The sequence below is a fragment of the Alligator sinensis genome, unplaced genomic scaffold (assembly GCF_000455745.1).
Source record: "Alligator sinensis unplaced genomic scaffold, ASM45574v1 scaffold872_2, whole genome shotgun sequence".
Lineage (NCBI taxonomy): Eukaryota > Metazoa > Chordata > Crocodylia > Alligatoridae > Alligator > Alligator sinensis.
This window is the reverse complement of record NW_005842132.1, coordinates 801,234-820,175: the sequence shown is the minus strand read 5'-3', so window position 1 is coordinate 820,175 and position 18,942 is coordinate 801,234. Positions and strand designations below refer to the sequence as shown.

General features: G+C 52.4%; 1 protein-coding gene across 8 annotated transcripts in view; it reads left to right on the top strand.

Annotated features, from left to right (window-relative positions):
- The window catches only part of FOXP4 (forkhead box P4), a 124,450-nt gene that overhangs the window by 66,452 nt on the left and 39,056 nt on the right, over positions 1-18,942 (top strand). For 7 of the 8 annotated variants that reach the window (XM_025205820.1, XM_014520583.2, XM_025205821.1 and 4 more), the window contains exons 4-5: positions 7,484-7,606; positions 10,213-10,299. In XM_025205820.1, the coding sequence (XP_025061605.1) occupies positions 7,484-7,606; positions 10,213-10,299 (210 nt within the window). Of the gene's footprint in view, positions 1-1,346; positions 1,502-7,483; positions 7,607-10,212; positions 10,300-18,942 lie in introns of those variants that run through there. The other variant, XM_025205823.1, reaches the window with a different exon arrangement.

The following is an 18,942-nucleotide window of genomic DNA, read 5'->3' as shown; positions in this document are numbered from 1 at the left end:
AGTATTTTAGCCTTGGGAGTTTCAATGCCTTGAAACAAAGTTGGGACCAAATGGCTTGAAATGCTGTCATGAGGTTGGAGTTATGTGCCCCTGTGTGGTGTGATGCTTTCTTGGCAGTCAGTGGTATAAGCAGCACAGGGATGGGGCTCTGAAAGACGCTCACTCATCTGCGGGATAAGTACGTTGGGAGAAGTTTTCATCTACAGCTAAGTTGAATGTACAATGCTCACTGCTTTGATCCTTGTGCATGGAGCGATATCCCAAATGAAGAAGGGGCCTGTATGGGGGGAGGGGGTGCATGTTTCTGGCTTCATCTTGCTCATGCAAAGTTGGTATTGGCTACATATGCATTTCCCTGCTTCTAGCTCTCCTCTCTCCACCCATACTGGCTGTCCCCAAGGCAGACCTGCTTAGTTTGTTCATCTCTGGGTCTGAGAAAGGGTTTTTTTTTTAATCACATCTTTTTTTAATTGCCTCCTAATTCACCTTGGGTTTTAGTTAATGAAGGTGCTCTACGTTCTGGGCTGTGTGGGCAGGTACATGATCTAAAATAAGCTGTGGTTGTATGTGTGGGTGCTGGTTCTGCTGCTTCATACGCTCGGTTGGACTTGCGTGATTTCACGTGGTGCCATTGAAGTGCGTGGGGTGTGGGGGCCTTTCTGTGTGGGTCTGCTCACGGGGCTCAAGGCAAGTCATGTGCGTGGTTCGGCTTGGATTGAGGAATATGGTGAAGGGCTTGGCTTAACAGGGGAAGTCATTAAAGGCACTTCTTTAGATACTCCATCTTAGCTTGCTCATCATTGCACCTGATCCTCTCTTGTGTCCAGCCCTTAGAAATCCCCTCACCTGATGCACGTTGTTTTATGCACGAGCTGAGGATCTGCCCGTCAGCTCTTTGCTGCTAATCAGGTCTTTGTTTTTTTAATATGCCACGTACAAGCGGGGAAATGTCCTAGCCCTAATGTGGGAAGACAGATTGTATTTATCAGCATTCAACCTGGGGGGTATGAAGAGCATTCAGTCCCTTGATCACTGTGTCTCATGCTTCTCCACTTATTCAAGCTTCTTGGAAAAGGGAATGATTTCCAAAGTTGAAGGGGGCTTTAATCTCCTTGTTCAGCAAGTCTGGGGCTCCCTCACCCTGTTCCAGTAACAGTCAGACCCCCAAGCAAGAAGGCAGTGCAGTCAGCAGCATAGTCATTCAGTCTGTGGCTTCTCCTGTTCTGCTTCGTTAATGGACCTCAGTTCTGATCAGGAAGTAATGTTTTGTCTGGCTTCCAAGAGCGTCCTCCTCCCCCAGCTGATCGTGCAGCCCTGAACGCTTGTTCCCGTAAATACTTGTCGCTCCTAACTCCTGCTGCGTTACGCCGCGACCGATGCTCTTGGACTGCACCGGCTTCAGTCACCTTGCTCCGTATGGACACCAAGAGCACGGACCCTCCCTTTTAATCTGAGACTTGCTTCCGCCCACTGGCTGACGGCTCCCCACGCTCCATCTCTGGTACGGTAGGATTACAACCGAGACAGCTTGGAAAACCATCCCCTTGAGATTCTGTTCTCAAATCAGAGATACAGCATTGAGGCTTTTGTTAGAGGGCCAAGGCTGTTAGTAAGCAGTTTTGTGGAATGGCAACGGGCCAAGGAGTGAGTCATTGCCGCCTTTAGCTCAGTATCTGGCAGATGCCAGCTCTGACACATAATACAGGCCATTCTTGGAGGGAGAAATCCAGCAGTCTGGGCTGCCAGAGCCAAGCTTTTGTTGTGGTGGTGGCAGTTGGGGAGTTAATGTGCCGAGAGGGAGCGAGAAGTTCAGTCCTCATGGAGGAGCTGGAGATGCTATGCGTCGCATGAGTTAGTGGTCCCACTGAGCGCTGTGTAAACTTCCTTCCAGACACCCCTGCCGGTCCATTCACCTCTGTTTGGACTTGCTGCATGCTGTCATGATTTGCGGGTGTTTTTCTGTGCCACGCTAAGTGCTGCACAAAGCAGAAAAGAAGACGTCGCTTTTGCTCCCGAGTGCTCCGTGTAGATCCACAGCTGTTTCAGGACTGGCCGGAGATGCTAAACGGCTCGGTGGCTTTGTGACTGGGATCATCAGTTTAGCTAGCTGGGGTTTGAACCTGCAGCTCCCTAGCTGAAAGGTCTGAGCGTTACCCAACCGTACCCCTGGGATTACGTGCTTAGTGCTCAACATGCTTCGTTCCTAACGAGAGTTCATCTTTGGCTGTGCCGAGCTTTTCCAAGGGCAGCGTCTGCAATGGCAGGTGCCCCAGCGCCCTAAGCATCATCTAGCCATTCTCCAAGGCCTGAATCTTAGCGTGCACCAAGAAACCACAAGTGATCGGTGTACTGCAGTAATCGCCTGAGTGAGCCAGTCCCGGACGGGGTGGCATATGTGAACTCGTCTCCCCTTGACCCTGTCCCAAGCACTGCAGCTGCAGAGGGGACAGTGCAGGGCTCTTGGGAAGTAAAGCCATTCAGCATCCATGTTTTGGGCATCCCGTGGGTCCACGTTTTTCATACTTTCCTCTTTCTCCTGTTAGATGCTAGTTGGCTTCTCAAAGGGGCTGCAAGGAAGGCCCTCCTGTAGCTATCCGCTGCATGTGGATAGCAGCCTATCGTCTTGTTTCTGCTAATTTAAGCAGCTGGGACCCCAACTGGACCCCTCCATCAGGACTTTTGGTTACAAAAGACAGCTTGATATAGCCTCTGCCAGTGCTTCTCTTTGCTTCTCCCAGTCCACTATATCCACCTCCCGATAGCCTCAGCATCCTTCTCCATGTCTAGACACTTGGCCTGGGCGCCATCAGCCAACTGAACACATTTCCGCCCATATTGCCTTTCCAGTTGTCTCAGTCTGGGAAAGACTGGTCGGTGGTGCCCCTCGCCAGGGAGCCTTGCGTCCTAGCCCTTTAGATACACATCACCTCTCCTCCAAATCCAGGTTTGACTATGAAAGCTTGTCTGTCCCAGGGAAGTCTTGACCTCTCAGGGTGGTTCTCAAGCTGAAGGGCAGTCCTGTTGACGCATCTTACAACAATTTGTGGTTGTATTTGATGCCTCACCTCATCTTTCTGTACCTTGGTTTCTCATCTCTGAAAGGCGGGGTGCTAGCCTCCACCTTTCAGAGGGACTCTAAGGCTAACCTCATAGAGGCATGCACGGGGTCCCTTCACTCCAGGTGAGGGAGATTCCTTGTAGGTACCCAACAAAGCTGGCTGAACATTTTCTGCTTTTCAAGGGAGATGTCACTTTTCAATTAAACCAACTTCTTTGGGAAAATTTTATGTTTTCCACTGGAAATTTTAACTTTTTGATTAAAAAAAAAAAAAAAAAAGAAGAAGAAAAAGCTCCAAAACAGCTGGCTTTCAGTTGGAAAATGTCTGGGTTTTGATGAAAATCAGAATTTTTCTTGGCAAGAAAAATCCATTTTCCAACCAGTCCTGATACCCAGACAGAAAATACCCTGGAGGGACTAGATGACTAGATAGATTGCGCGAGCTAATGGGACAGTGGCCGTTTTAGCTTTTCCCCCCCTCGGCCTGAGAACCAGCACAAAGCCGAAGCAAGAACAAAATCATCAGCCGCAAAAGCTCGTCTGGCACACAACCCAAGCCAGGTAGCTGACTCTCTCCTCTCCGCCCCCACTCCTCAAGAAGCCACCACCGTTCCCAGTGTCAGCTCAGCATCTTAGCGCAAAGGAAAAAGCCATTTAATGCAGACAAAGGTTGTATGAAAATATAATTCTGCTTTTGTTAGCAGCCATCAAGCTCTAAAAGGCGACGCTTTTGTTTTCTTGTAACGTTGTGAAAACCTCGTGTCGGATCGAGAGCTGCGGCCCTCACGACTAATCGCCTCTCCTTTGTGTTTTTAGATTATAGGGGCAATTAGTGTTGTCAAAACCTCTGGCAATTCTCTTTGCTCTTGACAGGGTGTCAGTCCGCCGGGCGAGAAATGGAAGGTGTTATAACTCTCCGGTAATTAGAATGCCTCCGATTTGAAAATGCCAGCAAACGTGTATCAAATAGGACGCGCCGCGCAGCGGTGGGAAGGGGGCAGGGGGAGGGAGTTTGGATGGAAGATGCAGATGAGCAATTAATTACGGCCTCTCATTCCAAGCACGTTGCTGGCTGATGAATGGCAAAGGGAAATTAGTGTGATGCTTCGCTCCCAGCAAGTGGGCATGGACAGCTCTCTCTAGCTCTCCTGGTGCTGCCATATGGATTCGTGTCTTTGCAAAGCCCCAGGTGTTCCCTGCACCCTTGCAATGGCTCTCTGCGATGGAAGGGAACGTCTCACCAGCCAGATGATCTACCAGGAAAAGAGGTGACAATAGCTCTCCTGTTGGTCAGCTCCATTGCTGCAGAGGTAGCAAGGCTTGTGACTACCTGTAAGGCTATTTATTGGCTGCTTTGCCTTGGTGATCTGGATTCTGCATCGCAACAGTGGCTTTTCCGTGGTGTCGTTCCACTGGGGTAGTCAGATCTATGCCTTGGGACACCTGGTTTTGTGTCTAAACATTTGCAAAGGTCCTAACATTGGAAAAGCGAAGCGGTTTCATGCAAGGAGTAGGGGCAGGGGCTGATTTGGCCCTTATTTTATTGTGATAGCGTCTATGAGCCCGTCTCCTCTGAGCGCCTTGTTGTGGGAGCAAACCCAGAATACCAAGATGGTTCCTGCCGCAAGGAGCGGACTTTCTTCCTGTCGCAACAGAGAGGACAAGCCGCCTGGCGCTTGCATGAATGAATGAAGTGCTTCGGTGGCCCGGATTCCCCACCCCATTTTCCTCAACCGTGCCTCAGGCAGAGCACGCAACCATTTAATAAATAACTTGACAAAAAGTCAACAGGTAGGGGCTGGGGGGGGGAGGATGGCGAATGACAAATGAAACTGGGCCCACTTGCGACACTGCCCTTCAAGCACAAAGCCTGAGCAAACAGATAAGCCTTGCAGCCTGCCTCGAAGGTCAACAAACAGCAGCCGGGTTGGCCCGGCAGGGTGGAAGGGAGGCAAACTCTGTGGCGGGTGACCCTCTGCTGATAACTTTTTGCCCTGCTGCAGAGTCCAGACCTAGGGGCTGCTAGCAGAGGCGTTTGCAGCTCAGCTCACCTACTGCAACAGGCCGTAAGAAAAGGAGTTCATTCAGATGTGCATTCATTCCCAGGTCCTGACTTCATCAGCTCCCCTGGGTCAGGATTAGAGAGACAAGCCCCTGGAAACTCTCCCAGGGGCATTTCTGACCTGGGTATCACAGCATTGTCGGGGGATCCCTGAAGTTTTTTCAGGCTCCATCGTTCCTGCCTCCAAATCTTGTCTGGGGCAAGACCCATTTCCAGAGCTAAGATCAGGGGCCAGTCACCCTGTACTTGCCCGCAAATCACAGCGGTTTGTATATGTGTGTACATTCATTGAAGATCTCTGGCATCTTCTGACCTCCTCCCAGGGACCCTGTGTTAATCACGTGGAGAAGCACAGCTGCTTTATTTCAGTAGCTCTGGAGGCCTCCAAGACTTTCAAAACTCCCATCTCTTTGGGCCTTTAGCGTGGGCAGCTGCCCGGTGGAGAGCCTGGAAGCTCAGTCCTTTGCCCTTTCTCATTCTCCTCTCTCCCTGGTTTCACTTCTCTCTATCACTTGTAATAACTTCTGCTGGCCTGGGGTCACTGCTCACCCCTCCTTTCTCCCACTCCCGTAGTGACAGAAGCACTTGGTCCCCACCTGCTTCCAGCGTAGGTTTTAGTGCCGCTACTGGAGCCAGTATTGAAGGTGGGAGCGGTGTCATTGGATTGACAGGCCCAAATGCCTCCCCTCCCTTTTCTTCTGGGCCTGAGAGCTCGTAGGTGCATTTGTCCTAGTTACACAAAGAAGGAGGGAGGAAGGCTGAGCTCTGGGAGTGCGGGCTGGCTCTGTTCTGGCATTGAACGTGCCCTACTGCTATTGAGAGAGATGGAAGTGGGGATTTTTTTTCCCCTTTGGTGCTGCCCCTTCCCCAGAGGCTGAAGCAGCCCGAAGTTCAGGGCTACAGAGCTTGATCCCAGAGTCCCCGGCTGTGCTGCATTGTGGCGCATCAGGACCCAAGCGGTCACCTGAAATGGCTCTGGACTGTCCTGAGCCTCTCTGTCCTTTTCCACAAGCTCAGATGGGTAGATGACATAAAGGCTCTGCAGGGCATTAGGCCTGGGAGCTTCAGTTTACCTGGGAAAGAGGCAAAGTGCCCTGAGCTGAGCATCTATGATTTCCTCCAGCTTGGTGCTTGCTCACGCCTCCTAGAAGGCGCTCCGCATCTCTCAGGACCAGAACCGCTCTCGTGCCAGGCTTTTTCCAAAGTATACGCCGCTGCACAAGCAACTGTCCTGGCTATTGCCGAGCAGTCACTCACAGGCCGAGTCAGGCTGCACCATCCTGGATAGAGCGGTTATAGGTGGCAGAGTAAATCCTCTGGTAAGGGGAAGCGCCATGTGGATTCCAGCAATGGGCAAAACCCCAGTGTCTGTGCCCTGTTCATCTGACCCCAGGTCCCTTCATCTCCCATCCACCGCTCCCCCTGGCTTCTGGGTTGCAGGTAAAACAGAGCTTGGATTCAAATGCTTGGTTCTACGAAAGCTCTGCTAGTTTTGCTAGACTGCAAAGCAGGCAGGAGCTGCAGGGCTATCTCTCAAAGGTACAGAGCATTAATTTCCATTGATTTTTTTTTTTTAAACACTAGAGTTCTGGGCAGGCAGCACCTCTGAAAATCGAACCCCTGGGCGATGTTGTCAGCGCTTGCGATGCTATCTTGAGGCTTGTGATGTTTGGTGGGGTTCCCCCCCACCCTTAACACCTCAGTTCCTGGAGTGGCCTGCACTTCTGGGGGAATTCATTAAGAGAGAAGTGTGTTTCTGGGCCTCTTGGTTGCAGAGAAGAGCTTGAAAATGTGTCCCTAGAGAGCTGGGTCTCCTGGGGGTGTCAGTCTGGAGTTCCCAGAGAAAGGAGGTGCTCCAGCCCAAGTGCCCGAGACCTCCCACCAGCCCTTCCCTCTCCAGCTGGGAGAGGATTGATCTTCACTTGATGATGAATCCCATCCATGTGTAACTCGGTCCTCTCCCAGGGATGACCCAGGTACCGGCAGCAGCTGTTGCTGTGCTTGTGCGTCATAGATGGCATTCACTCCTCTGCTTTGGTTTTGAAACGGGCCAATGGGATTGGGGAGACGACAAGGGGCAGCGAGCTGGGGGGCTGGGGTACCGATCGAATGGAGGACTTTGGAGCTGGGCGCGCCAGGTGTCGTTCGGGAGCACCGTGTCTGATTCAACATCAAGGTGTTTCGGGAATTCCTGCCTCGGATTTAGGCTGTCCTACCACGTGTGGGCGCTCCTGGGGTGAGCTGATACTGAGGAACCCCCCTGGCCACCAGAACAAGGCAGCAGTCACCACTGTCCCAAAGTACCACTGCAGCTGCCACCTCTCTCCGGTGCTCCCGTTGACACCCTTTCTCTGTCCCTGCAGGTCCCTGTGTCTGTGGCTATGATGTCGCCTCAGATGATCACTCCGCAGCAGATGCAGCAGATCCTCTCTCCTCCCCAGCTCCAGGCTCTCCTTCAGCAGCAGCAAGCGATAATGCTGCAACAGGTAAGGCGGCCTCAGCCTCACCCACCCTGAGGTGCCACCATGACCTAGGTTCCAGCTTTGGGAACAGCTGGAGCGGTCCTTGCCCTCTGGGCATTGCCAAGGCCGATCTGACCCACCCTCCATGTCGTTCTCTGTCCCCATGTAGGATCTGGGGCCTCTCTGGGTCAATGAGGCAAGCAGTCTAGGCCTTTTCCTCTGTGATGGCTGTCTCCAGCCCCAGCATTGCTTGTTCCCTCAATGCTGGGGATTCCCACCACGTCGGTAGCGTGGAATGGAAAGAATGGTGTTTATAAATAATCCCAGCGAGGCTGGATTCTGCTGCAGTGAGTCAGGGTCCATGCCCATAAAACGCTGCCTACACACAGTCCAATTCAGGACTTGGTTTTCAGTGGAGAGAGGCCCAGGCCAAACCCTGGCGGCTGGGAACATTAGGATCCGGGGCTGAGCATTGTGGCTAGCCCTTGCCTAACGGTCCCCAAGCTCAAACCTCCTCCCTGAGCTTGAGGCAGGTGTAGACTTAGCAGCACGGCTCGGTTTCTCACGGCTCGGCTTTGCTCTGCTTGCCAGAAGGCTGGGTCATTGCAAAAGGAGTGGAAAAAAGGGTGGAGGAAAAGGGAAGAAAACAAACCGAACTCCCAAACAAAACACAACTGCTTGGGTAAACACCTCCTCCTCCTCCTCCAGGGAGGGAGGGAAAGCGAGAGAGGGAATGCAACATCCCCCAAGCATCCTCCGCACCCTTCCTCCTGCCGTACTACCTGTTTACTCCAAACACGCTGATAAGGAGTCAAGGTTGGCCCCGGGGAAAGAACAAAGGGTAAACACCAGCTTGGGTGGGGTCTTTCTCAGAGCCTTTTTGGAGCCGGATAAAGAAACATGTTGGACGGCAAATTAAACAGGCCAGGCCGGAATAGCTCGCATTCTCCACCAGAAGAAAACCAAACATCACACCTCTCACCTCTTGACCCAATGTTCTCAGCACCGCGCTCAACCAACTTACAGAGCCCTGGCTTTGATTGGCTTTCGGGTAAACACGCAGCCTTTCCCAACCTGTTCTGCCGCAGAAAAAAGCCAAGTTGCTGCTGTCAGCGCTGTCAGCCCCGGAGCTGATAAAGGTTTCCCGGCCTCCAAAGGGGCATTCCACGGAAGCCAGAATTGTCCTGGGTTTTTGGGTGCTTTTGTTGATCTCTTCGTGGCTCCGGCCTGCTGTTATGGAGAATAAATCAGTCCATAAGTGTTTATTTGTTTCTGGCAGGGGTAGGCCTGAAACTTGGAATTAACCCTTGCTTCAGAATCCAAAGCATTCCCTTTTTTATTCAAGGAGCTTGGTTACAAGCATTAATTAAAGTTTCCCTGTGCAACAAATTATTATTGTCCTCCATTTTACAGATGGGGAAACTGAGGTGCCAGGAGGAAGTGTCTGGCCCCCTATCTCACTAAGCATTGGCAGAGCTGGGGGTAGAAGAGAGGAGTCCTGACTCTTGGTGTCCTGCCACAACCACAGTTCGTTCCTTTGTCATAGCAGCCAGTCGAATTTGGGGCAGGAAGGCCGTGCACAGCATAACTGTGACTTGCGTCAGCTAGCAATGTGTTCCCGAGGCTCATTCCAGCTGGAGGAAATGGGGAGAGGTTGGCCCCCGGCCCCTTTCGAGCATCCCTAGTGTGTCTGAGCTGCCTTCTGCTGAAACTCGGCCGCTGTGACCCTTTGCTCAAGTTGCTGTGTTGTGGGAACACTTCTCAGCTGTCTCTCTGTATTTCTTCTTGGACTCTAGACCTCAGCCCTTGGAAAGCAGAGGAGCCCTCTCTGCTGCATGGAGCTGGGAATCAGGCCACGGGGGGTTTTCTTCCCTCCCGTGCCATTAACTCACTGCAAGCACTTGAATGGTCTTACTTCCTTGTGTCTCACTCCCCACTTGAAAACAAAGATAACATACTATCTGTGTGCACAGCACCTAGCGCACTGCGACCTTCGCCTGATTGAGGCTTCTAGGCTCCTCCCTAACGCAAATGATGATTAATATTATACAAGGCTTAATTAGTATGCATAAAGAAGCTTTGAAAGCTTCAGGGAGAGATGCTTGTGAAGGGGGAGTGATCAAAGAATCAGCACCTTGGGGGACTTGGTTTTGCCTTGCAGTTTGGTAGGGGCCTTCACAGTGCTAGGGCTGTACCTGTTGGCTTTTTTTCCCCCTCCAATGCAAAACGGCTAGAAGTAGCGAAGTAGTAAAGGTGAAGATCCTGTCTGTTGTGCTGCTGTGGTGATGGTGGCACCGTCACCCATTCCCACTTAAAATTCAGGGTGTTTTAAAAAAAAAAAAGCAGCAAGGGGTTGTTTTGTTTGGGGGTTTCAAAACCTTATCGAGTGCACCCAAGTCGCCTGCAGCCATGACAGCTCAGAGGCCTATTTTGCCGTTAAATGAAAGCTGAGAGCCTCATGTGATCACATGCCTCTGGGAGCTGGGGCAACACATACCATGAGATTTGCAATAAAATCATGAGATCTGCCTATGCTGGGCACAGCATCAAACTCAAGGGAGCTGGAAATGGGCAGGATCTTCCAGCGGCCTGCCCTGTGCTGTGCTGATTTCTGCTCTGCCTCTCTCCAGTTGCAGGAGTACTATAAGAAGCAACAGGAGCAGCTTCACCTGCAGCTATTGACGCAGCAGCAAGCCGGAAAGCAGCAACCCAAAGAGGTGAGCTCCTCTGGATGGGCACATAGGCACGGAGAGGATCTCGTGCAAGTAAAAGAGAGTTTTTGCATAAATCCCAGCATGTGGGAAAGCAGACTGGCAGGGAGTGGGGTTGTGGGGGGGTGAGGTGGGCAAGTGGACTACTGTGGGGATGGGTGGGGACAGCTGGGCACAAGCCACTGATGAGTCCTTCTCTGGTGGTTACCTGTCATGAGATCTGATGCAGTCTGTTGTACGGTTCGCAGTGTGGCGTTGCTGCATGTACAGCTGTGAAGTAGACCTGAGGCTCAGGAAGTGATGGGGTGTGAGAGCAGGAGCTCTGTGTAGGGTGGCAGTATCACTCCCTGTGTGGAGCTTGGTACTGCCCGGCGTTCTCCATCCCACAGTTAATGCCCTGTTGGGAGGCTTTCGTGCCAGGTGGATTCTTGGCAAAATGGGTTTCCATGCCCTGAGGAGTCCTCACCGCCTTTGGCTGCTAACCCCAGACTGCACGTGTGCACTCGCACTAGTGGAAGAGGTGCAAATACTGCCATTGCTGTGTCTCCACCTTTGTCCTTGTCCACTGGAAGAGGACAGGAAAACCCCTTCCTCCAGCCCCAAAGAGCCAAACCTCTGCGCCCCATGAGGCCATTTCTCCTATTTAATGTTAGCCCAAGAGAGAGAATTGAAAGAACAAAGCAGGAGGGAAAGGCTGAAACATTGTTCATTGGAGAGAGACCACATCAAATTGGCCCAGGGCACATAGGAGGGGGACTCTTGGCCTGTGCCCACCCTGCAGAATGGTCATGTTTGCAGCAGCATGCTCAAAGGAGAAGAGGAGTGTGGTTAGGGGCAAAACTGGATGAATGGTACTGTGAAAAACTGCCTGGGAATATGGCTTTTAGGGATGATGGTGCCCAAGCACAAGCTTAGTGAGACTGTAGTAATGTTGTTAGGTTCTTGCAGTATTTCTGGCTGAACTGGAGACAGAAAGGGAAATGGGATGGGAAATCCGTTGTCCTCGCATCCCCAGCCCAGCTTTGCAAGTTAACATTAGCTGAGTCCAGAGTTTTGGGAACACATTTCTGAATCTCCTGAAATTTCATCCAGGGCTTGTGATGGTGCCTCCATCTCTCTTCTTTTGCTACCGAGTGGTGTAGGCCAGTCTGAAAGAGCCACAGTACATGATGGGGGTATAAGTAGGGTCAGGATTTTCCCTCTGCATTATTTTGTCCTTCCCCCTGTGGTGCCAGCTCCATCAGGATACACATTTTCAGCTCACTTTCTTGCTCTTCTCAGGCTGTGCAGTGTTTCCTAAAAGGGTTTTAGCTGCCAACCTTGTTAAAGCTTGTCTAGAGGAGAGAAATTTGCCCTAACCTTTGCTCTGTGACCTCTAATGGACTATGCTGTCATGTAATCTGGTGGGATGCAGTGTGGTCCAGTGGCTAAAGCACCTGGGTCCTATCCCCAGCACAGCCTGCTGGACACTGTTAGACAAAACACCTCCGCAGCTTGTCTCCCTTCCCAGCACGGACTGGGAACAATGGCTGCTTTTTTTGTGTAGGGAGAAAGCATTCAGTTTACAGTCCACTGTAACCCCCAGGTCCTTCTCTGCAGTACCACGGCCTTGCCAGTCATTCAAGAAAAACTTTTTTCCCCCAAAAAAATCTCCAGGTTTGTTTTTTTTTGTTTAACATGGACCTTTCTGAAGAAGAGGATCAAAAACGCTGTTCATGAACTTCCTGCCAGTTTTCAACCTGCTCCTGTCCAACCTGAAGAGGAGCACATCGCTTGATCAATAGGGCTTTGTGTAGGGAGAGTGGATTCCCTCCATGGGGGTCACAGGCGATGTCCAGCAAGTTGGGATCACCCTGCTTTTATTGAATGGGAAGAGGGTCCCAGCAAAGAGTGAGGGCGCTCTTGGTATGGGAAGAGGTGCTGCAGCTATGGCAAAGGCCCTGAATGACCAGTAGAAACAAATGAGCTGGTAATTTAAATTAATGGGGAAAGCAGATTTGTGTTGGGTATGCTGCAAAGTGGTCTTGGCCCTAACGATTGCTTCTTGGAAACGAGGTCTGGTGCCTGTTTTGCTCCAAATGCACCACCTAGCCAGAGGTCAGCGTGAGGCTAGCTTACAAGTGAAAGCTGCAGGCACCTGTTAGCATGGAGCTTAAGTAAGTAGCGCGTAGGCCTCGAGCCGGCCCTATGAATAGGGGTGGATTTCACCAAGTGAATGACAGAGGTTGCTATTAATAAGTTAGTGTTTGCCAATAGTAAGTGCTTGCTGGTAACTGTGATACCATTATTTCTCAAAAAGAATAGGGAATGACTACAGTCTCCCGAATACCCCTGCGCGGTAGCTATTGGCCAGCCCCCATCTGTAATGGCAGTCATGGTAGGATGTAATTACCAGGCACTGCGCCATTTGAAAACCAAGCGGAGTAGCTCCCTTCTGCTGATTTCAAGGGCAGACGCCATGTAATTGTCAGTCGGAGACTCTACGAGTGCTGGCGGGGGGGGGGGATCAGCAGGTGAGATTTTCTTTCCGCCTGTGTCATCTTGCTGTACGGTGAGGTTCAGAACCGATAGTAACTTCTCATGTCGGAGAGTTTCAGATCTCTCCAGGTGGATCAGTGAAAGCAGGGCACAGCTGAAACTCCCCCGGGGGCCGCGGGAAGAACAGGAACAGGAGAAAAGAGGAGGATGGAAGAGTGTGGGAAAGCTGCGGAGCCCCGTATCCTGTCCAAGAGGATGCTGTGCAGTGCCACAGATTTATCTCTCTCTTCCAGAGGTCGCTCACGGTGAGAGAGAGGTGGGGAGCCGCTGGGAGTTTGTTCTCTGAACAAAGCCGAGGCCTCTGTCTCAACTTCCTTGTTTTGTGCCACGAGGTGCAAGTGCACGCATAAAAAACGCGGCGTGTGTGTGCGCGTATTGGAGTAAACAGTGGGATGACCCTTCTGTCCGGTGATGCTGGATTTTCCACCGACCGCACTGAAAGGCGGCCGAGATGGGTTTTGCTAACACTGCCCCTCTGCGCAAACCTCGAACCGAGTAACTTTATTTCCGCTGGGTGGGCACGCTCCATCCCAGGCGTCCTTGGCGTGCACTCCTGCCTCGCTGACGGGGCGGGCCAAGCAGATGCGACACCGGGGCAGGCCAAATGTTCCCCCCGTTGCCTTTTAAGCAAGGCTGCTCGGAGCAGAGCGTGGGTTAGAGTAGATCAAGCACGCCTCATTGTTACACGCCTGCCCTTTTTGTGCTCCCAAAGAACCGGAGAGGGAGAAGGGGATTCCTTTTTTTTGGAAGCGGCGTCTCCACGCCAGCCGTGGCCCCCACGTACCGGCTGATATTGCAGAGTCTGGCAGGAGCAGGCAGGGGGGCAGCAGGCGAGGATTGGCTGGCGAGTAACCTAGGCGTCAGATTAATGAAGTGCTCCTGTCAGTCCAGAGTGTCACGCCGAAACTCCTCTTGATGTGCTCATAAATCAAAGTGACGGCGCCTGTTACCCCAGTAGCTGCACCCACTCAGCTGCGTCTAATGTAAACAGAGCGCAGACAAAATGTGTTAAGGAACTCAGACCCCTTTGCTGGGGAGGAGAGCGCGGATCAAAGGCACGCGCGTGTGCAGTGGGGGGGACGGGTCCCCGGAGGGTTCCCTAATTGGGACCCATCTTTCATCCCCATCCACTCCCTCCCCTGACCCCAGACGAGAGAGAAGGGAGCGCCCCGATGGGTGCTGGTGACTGGCAGAGTGAGGATCAGTAATTACTTTCTTTGTGTTTAAGATTTTTATCTGTGGGCAGATAAGCTTCATACTTCATTGGTTCTATCAAAAGCAGGCAGCGGATGACCTCTGAAAGTGAAAGTGTCCAGAGAAACCCACAGACTGTGGCAGCGGCAGGGGAGGAGGGGAAGGGCGTGGGGGAGGCAGAAGCTGGAAGGCAACGCCGGAGTCGAACTCCCCGGCTCCCCCCGTACGTCGAGCTGGGGAGATGTGGCTGGTGGGGCGCAGGGTGGATGGGGGGATAGCTGGAGATGCATGAGGTCTTTGCAGGAGGGATGCTGTCTATGTATACGAGACTTACAGTTCTCCCATATTCGTGGTGCCAGGGAGCTGGAGGGGGCACTGCAAACTTGGAGAGCAGCTGAGGCTCACAAAACATTTTCAGGGAAGCCTGAGCCCAGCTTTGGCCTACAGTCCTGTAAGGCTATTCCCCTTTAATTGAATTGAAGCCAGTCAAGTTCCTGGTGGATTTTTTTGGCCCCAGACTGCAGCTCTTGTACGAATCAGATTTGGAGGGGATTTGGGGTCAGGATTCAGGTGTGAAGCTGCACTGATTGGCAGGGAAATTGGACTCGGCCCCTGGTCTTCCAAGGAGCAGATTTGCATCATTTAACCCACCTGGTATAAATGGTGGAGCAGAGGGCTGCAGGTCTATAACCAGCTCCTGGAGGCGGTGGTGCCTAGTGGCCCTAACAGGCTGGGGGTCAGGACCCCTGTCTTCTGTGCAGTCAACTCCAGGGGACAGTTGGGTGCAGGAGATAGAGGTTAGAGTAGGGACTCCTGGGTTTTTTCTCAGCTGCACTGCTGGGCCGTGTGACCCTGAGCCTGTTGCATCTCCATGCTGCAGCCTGTACAGGGGCATGATCCTTTGCTGGCTCGTGGAGGGGCGAAGGGTGTGCACTACTATGAGATCCTCTGAGGATGGGTGCCATAGGGGCAGGCTTTTAGATTGAGGGGGGTCTCCCCTGCCAGTGCATGGCCTTGGCCCTGTTGCTCACGCTCTCCATCCTGCCTACACAGTAGATCCCCTGGGACATGCAGCAGCAGCTGCCGCTGCCACCGCCAAGGTCCCCCCCTGACTGGAGCAGGTAGATGGGGAAGATAAAGAGCCCTGTTGAGTTACGAGGTGAAAGCAACTTGCCCTGGGGACCCTAATGACTTAATCTGCTCCCAATTTCCTTCTGCTTTACAGCCTGGAAGTTGAGTGAATGAGGCAGTGTTCGGCCGGCCTGATGGAACAGGCAGAAACCTGCGCTCGCCTGTGGGGAGGGTGGAAACGGAGCAGGGCAGGGAAGGAAACAAGCCCTCGCTGCGGTTTTTAACAAAGGCCAGGGTCTGGCTCCCCACCTCTCTGCCCTTACACATGCCCCAAGCCTTCATAAAGCCCTTTCCATGGAGAGGGCTTGGAAACCAGGGGTAGCTGCTCTCAGGAGACCCTTTGCCTCTGTTCTGGCCTTCAGGGGCTCCCTCTTCTTGAGTCTGTTACCTGCATTGAGGACCTGTGTCCTTTAAACACTGTCCTCTGGTTCCAGGGTGAGGAGCCCTCCTTAATTCTCAGTACTGCTGGTCTTGCCATGATGTGAGCAGACCCCACGATGTGCCTTCTCTTCCTGGCTCCAAAGTGTTAAAAGATGCCAAAAAGCCATGACCTTTGCCCGTGCCTTTGTTATTAAGCCCTGGCTGTCCCAAGCCTGGAGTGAAGCCAAGCAGGATAAACCCCTGGAGATGATACCTTGGGGCATCTCCCTGCAGAGAGGCTCAGTGGGAGGGGGCTGAGGTTGAGTCTTCAGCCTAGAGCCCTCCTTTCCACCAGCAAAAGGCACGTGCAGATGTTGATGTGCCATCTGCCGGCTGCTGTGGTCCTTTCAGCAGGTGGTGGGTGCCTTCCCGGGGGCACCTCAGGCTCTGGCAGCACAGTTGCTGAGTGGGACCATGCAGAGACACCAAAAGAGCTTGGTGGTGACGGCTGTTGTCTCCACCAGAAGCTCTGCCAGCAGGTGAGCACAGCCGAGGCTTGTATCCGAACCAGCTCATCATCCACCGCACGAGGCAGAGAAATGAGCCTGTTCCATGATGGCTCCAAACTGTGATTCCCTTTCAGTGCAAATCACATTGTTTCTGATAGCAGCCCGGAGCCCCAGTCATACACCCCGGCCCCAATGTGCTAGGCGCTGTACAGACACAGGACAAATAGGTGTTCCTTGCTCCCAGAGAGCTGACAACCTATGTCAGTACGCTGGTCCTAGAGAGCCATTGCCTCAGGCCAGCTAACTGCACTGAAAAGCAGCATCTCACTCCAGCCAGAGGTTCTGGGCATGGATGGGTCTTAGGTGAGGGCCAGCACTTGAACATGAATTTGAGTGATCCACGCAGCAAGACAAGGACGGCAGGGTTTTTACTGCTCCAAGAGTGCCCCATCTCGTGGCTTGCTCAGGTCGACACCTGTTTCATGAGAGAAGGCTCCTCTTGCAGCTGTTGCACCTCCTCTGACCCATTTCTACCTCTGCCCTCAGTACAGATGCCCCTTTAATGCCTGATATTGGCCTGTCTGCCAGATTGTTTGTGACAGTGAGTTCAAATGTCCTAGCAGATGCCCTCGTGGGCTGGAGGACTCAAAGGGTTAATGTGTGAAGCCGTACCCCACATCCATGATGGGAACAGGCAGGTTCAGACGGCTCCCTCTCTTCCCTTCACCCAGCAGTCGCCCTTCCCTCTCCTCCTTCAAACCTCTCCCCTCCAGGTAATTCTTACCTGGTGCTTGCCACCTCCCCAGAGATGTATCCTGCCTAACAAGTTTAGGGCTGGTTTTACCACTCGGAGTGTAGTCAGCTGCTGGAGGGAGGTGCGTCTTACCTGGTTAGTACTTATGAAGGAAATATAGCATTTGTGGGGTCTTGTGTGAAGGAGACATGGCATTTGTGGGGTCTTGTGCTGCTGCTTTCTCTTGCTGTCTTAGTCTTTGCCCCTGCAGATGGAGAGCAATGGGCACGTGGCTCTCTTTGCATCCTGAACTGTCACGGTAAAGTTTGGGATGGTTCACCTTAGACGGGAGGACATTAGCACCTCTGTATGTACAGCACCTAGGTGCTGGTCCATGCTTAGAGCTTATAAGGTACATCTTTAGTGCATCGCCAGTCTTTTCAGGGATGGACTCTGTCACACCCCACCCACCTGCTCCAGTTTCACACCCAAATCCTGGAAATGAGGTGAGGAAGCTGCCTCAGAGGTGTTCTTCACAGCTGTGCTCAAGTGTGCTGGAGGCAGAGCAGACTCAGAAGGGAGGTCCCTGGTGTGACTTCACCATGGCGTTCCCAGGTTTGGGGTATGTTAGAGACCAAGAGCTCCAAAGACATGGCATTACAGGGCTCACAGGCACCACCACAATACAGCTGACGCCAGGTGCTTCTCAGGGTAAGGCCCTTCACCCCTGTGAGAAGATGAGGGGTTGCAAAGTATCCAAGTGTACACAGAGCTGCAGCAAACAGCTGTGTGGGATGGCTGGTGAGCTCCAGCAGATCAGAGAAGCAGCATCCGTGGAAGTGAAAGCCACGGCAAACAGCTGACCAGTTCATCTCTCATTCTGCAACCCCTGATGCAATTTAAGTGGGTTGTAAGCCATTCTCCGGGCTCTGCTGCCTGAGCCAGAATGAACGGGATAGAGCTGGAAAAGGAGGAACTTTGGTTTCCTGATCTTGTAACACAAGAAAATAGGGAGGTTTGATCGCAGCAGTGTTTGCAAACCTTCCTCAGAGGCATAGGGTGTTGGCTGCAGCTGAGACGGGGGGTTTCAACTGGGCTTCTGCTGGGACCAAAGCTGGAGGCTCCTGGCTGGCAGGTCTTGTTCCTCCGCTCAGGGTCAGACTGCCGCTGTATTTGGATTCAGGAAGAAACGGTCAGATTGGTGTGGACTGGAGGGGGTGGGGGGTTGCCTTCCTCTATAGTGGGGGGCACAGCCAATACTTGGGATCTCTTGAATGTATATTGACAATCTTCAATAGAAGCAGGACGTTGGCTGCCGTGGTTCCTCTGCTTTACCTGTGGCAGGTTAGGGTGTTATGTTGACTTGGGCCAGGGTTGACTGTGTAGTTTTGCTAGGGGGTTAGACAGTGGATTTGTATGGGGCAGTTTGGATAGGGATGACTAGAGTTGGACTAGCTGTGACCTCTAGAGGTCCCTCCCAGGCCCATTTCTCTATGACTCTATGACCTTAAGGTGGCAAATGTGGAACTGCCTGCCACAGGACACCGCTGTGTCGTGGGGATTCAAGGAGACTTTAGACTCTTGTGAGCAGCAAGTGTCCAGCCTCACAGCAGCAGGAAATAAGTCCAGGAGAGGATAAAGGACTATTTTGCCTTGGGGCACAAACCACCCATGTGCCCTGGGGGTACGTGGAAATTTCTCGAGGGCAAGGTATCATGATCCCAGCATGTTTTATGCTAGTGCCCGAGGGTGTCCCCATGGTGCCCAGCACAACCAGTTATCCCATAACCACCTCTGCTGTCCAGCCTGGCAGGAGGCTCGTGATGGTGTACTGAATATACCTTGTAAATAATTAGCTGCTAATTGGGGCTGCTGTGTTGCCCAGCATTCTTTCCAGCTTGCAAAACCACCCCTTTTTAGCTCCTGTTTGGCTTCCCCGTGTATCATACAGGGTTAATCAGAGCTTTGCCTCCTTTCCAGGAAGCTCAGTGCCTTATGTCTGGGGAGTATTTGGAAAGGCTCAGAGAGGTACAGAATAGCAGTGTACGGCAGCTGCAGCCGGCTCTACCCCCGTGGATGCATGGATCTGTTGGAAATACACAGCTAGCAGATGGAGCCGGCTCTTTTCTCAGTGCTCCAAGCCAGCGTTTTCTCTCGCTCGCTCTCTCCCTCTCCCTCCTTTTT